The following is a 611-nucleotide window of genomic DNA, read 5'->3' as shown; positions in this document are numbered from 1 at the left end:
AATATTTGTGTATTGATATTTTCTTACACCCGTACTATGACCTCAGCAGTAGAATGTTACCAAAGAGCGACGCCACTTACACGTCCTCGCTGCAGGACTTTAGGTCGCCTCACGCCTTTGTTGACAAACACAGGCGGCAGCGGCTTGTTTACATTGGCTCCAGTTTGCATCTCGGGGTAAATGTTATCTAGGTACCAGCGGAATGATTGACACTGCAGTCGCTTCCTCAGAGCCACACGTTCGCTGACGTCACCGTAGCTCCGCTCACGGAGCTCCGGACGCAGAGACAGATACTGCTCCTGGTTGGATGAAGACACAGAAGATGAGGACGAGGTGGACGATGTCGGCTCTGGTTTGTCCAGTGAGTGATTATTACCTTATACTCATCCATCCACACATGTGCTAACCGCAAAGAATTATGGGCCATAGTGTCTTGACCCCCTGGTGATCCATAGGGCCGACGCTTCCTGAAGATATGTCCGACTCTGGAGCAGGGGATGATGAGGAGCTGACCGCCACACATCCAGATCTGACCACAGACACAGCGAACATCAGAATTTACACCTGAACAATGTGACTGCCTGCCAGCTGATGTCAGGATAACGGCTAAC

At 50.9% G+C, this 611-nt stretch overlaps 1 protein-coding gene across 1 annotated transcript; it reads right to left on the bottom strand.

Moving 5' to 3' along the window:
* Positions 1-20: 20 nt before the first annotated feature.
* LOC103399591 (polypeptide N-acetylgalactosaminyltransferase 11-like) lies at positions 21-544 on the bottom strand. The gene is made up of 2 exons (XM_008338259.3): positions 377-544; positions 21-299 (listed from the first exon to the last, which is right to left on the bottom strand). Exons 1-2 carry the CDS (start codon positions 521-523, stop codon positions 57-59), a joined length of 390 nt encoding a protein of 129 aa, XP_008336481.3. The 5' UTR covers positions 524-544; the 3' UTR covers positions 21-56.
* Positions 545-611: the final 67 nt, after the last annotated feature.

The sequence above is a fragment of the Cynoglossus semilaevis genome, unplaced genomic scaffold (assembly GCF_000523025.1).
Source record: "Cynoglossus semilaevis isolate Cse_v1.0 unplaced genomic scaffold, Cse_v1.0 C18922326, whole genome shotgun sequence".
Lineage (NCBI taxonomy): Eukaryota > Metazoa > Chordata > Actinopteri > Pleuronectiformes > Cynoglossidae > Cynoglossus > Cynoglossus semilaevis.
This window is presented reverse-complemented; position numbering and strand designations above follow the sequence as displayed.

Coding starts and splice junctions, on each gene's coding strand:
- LOC103399591 (XM_008338259.3), bottom strand. CDS start 523: ATGTGTGGCGGTCAGCTCCTCATCATCCCCTGCTCCAGAGTCGGACAT. Junction 300..376: donor TGTGGATGGATGAGTATAAG/GTAATAATCACT, acceptor TCATCCAACCAG/GAGCAGTATCTGTCTCTGCG.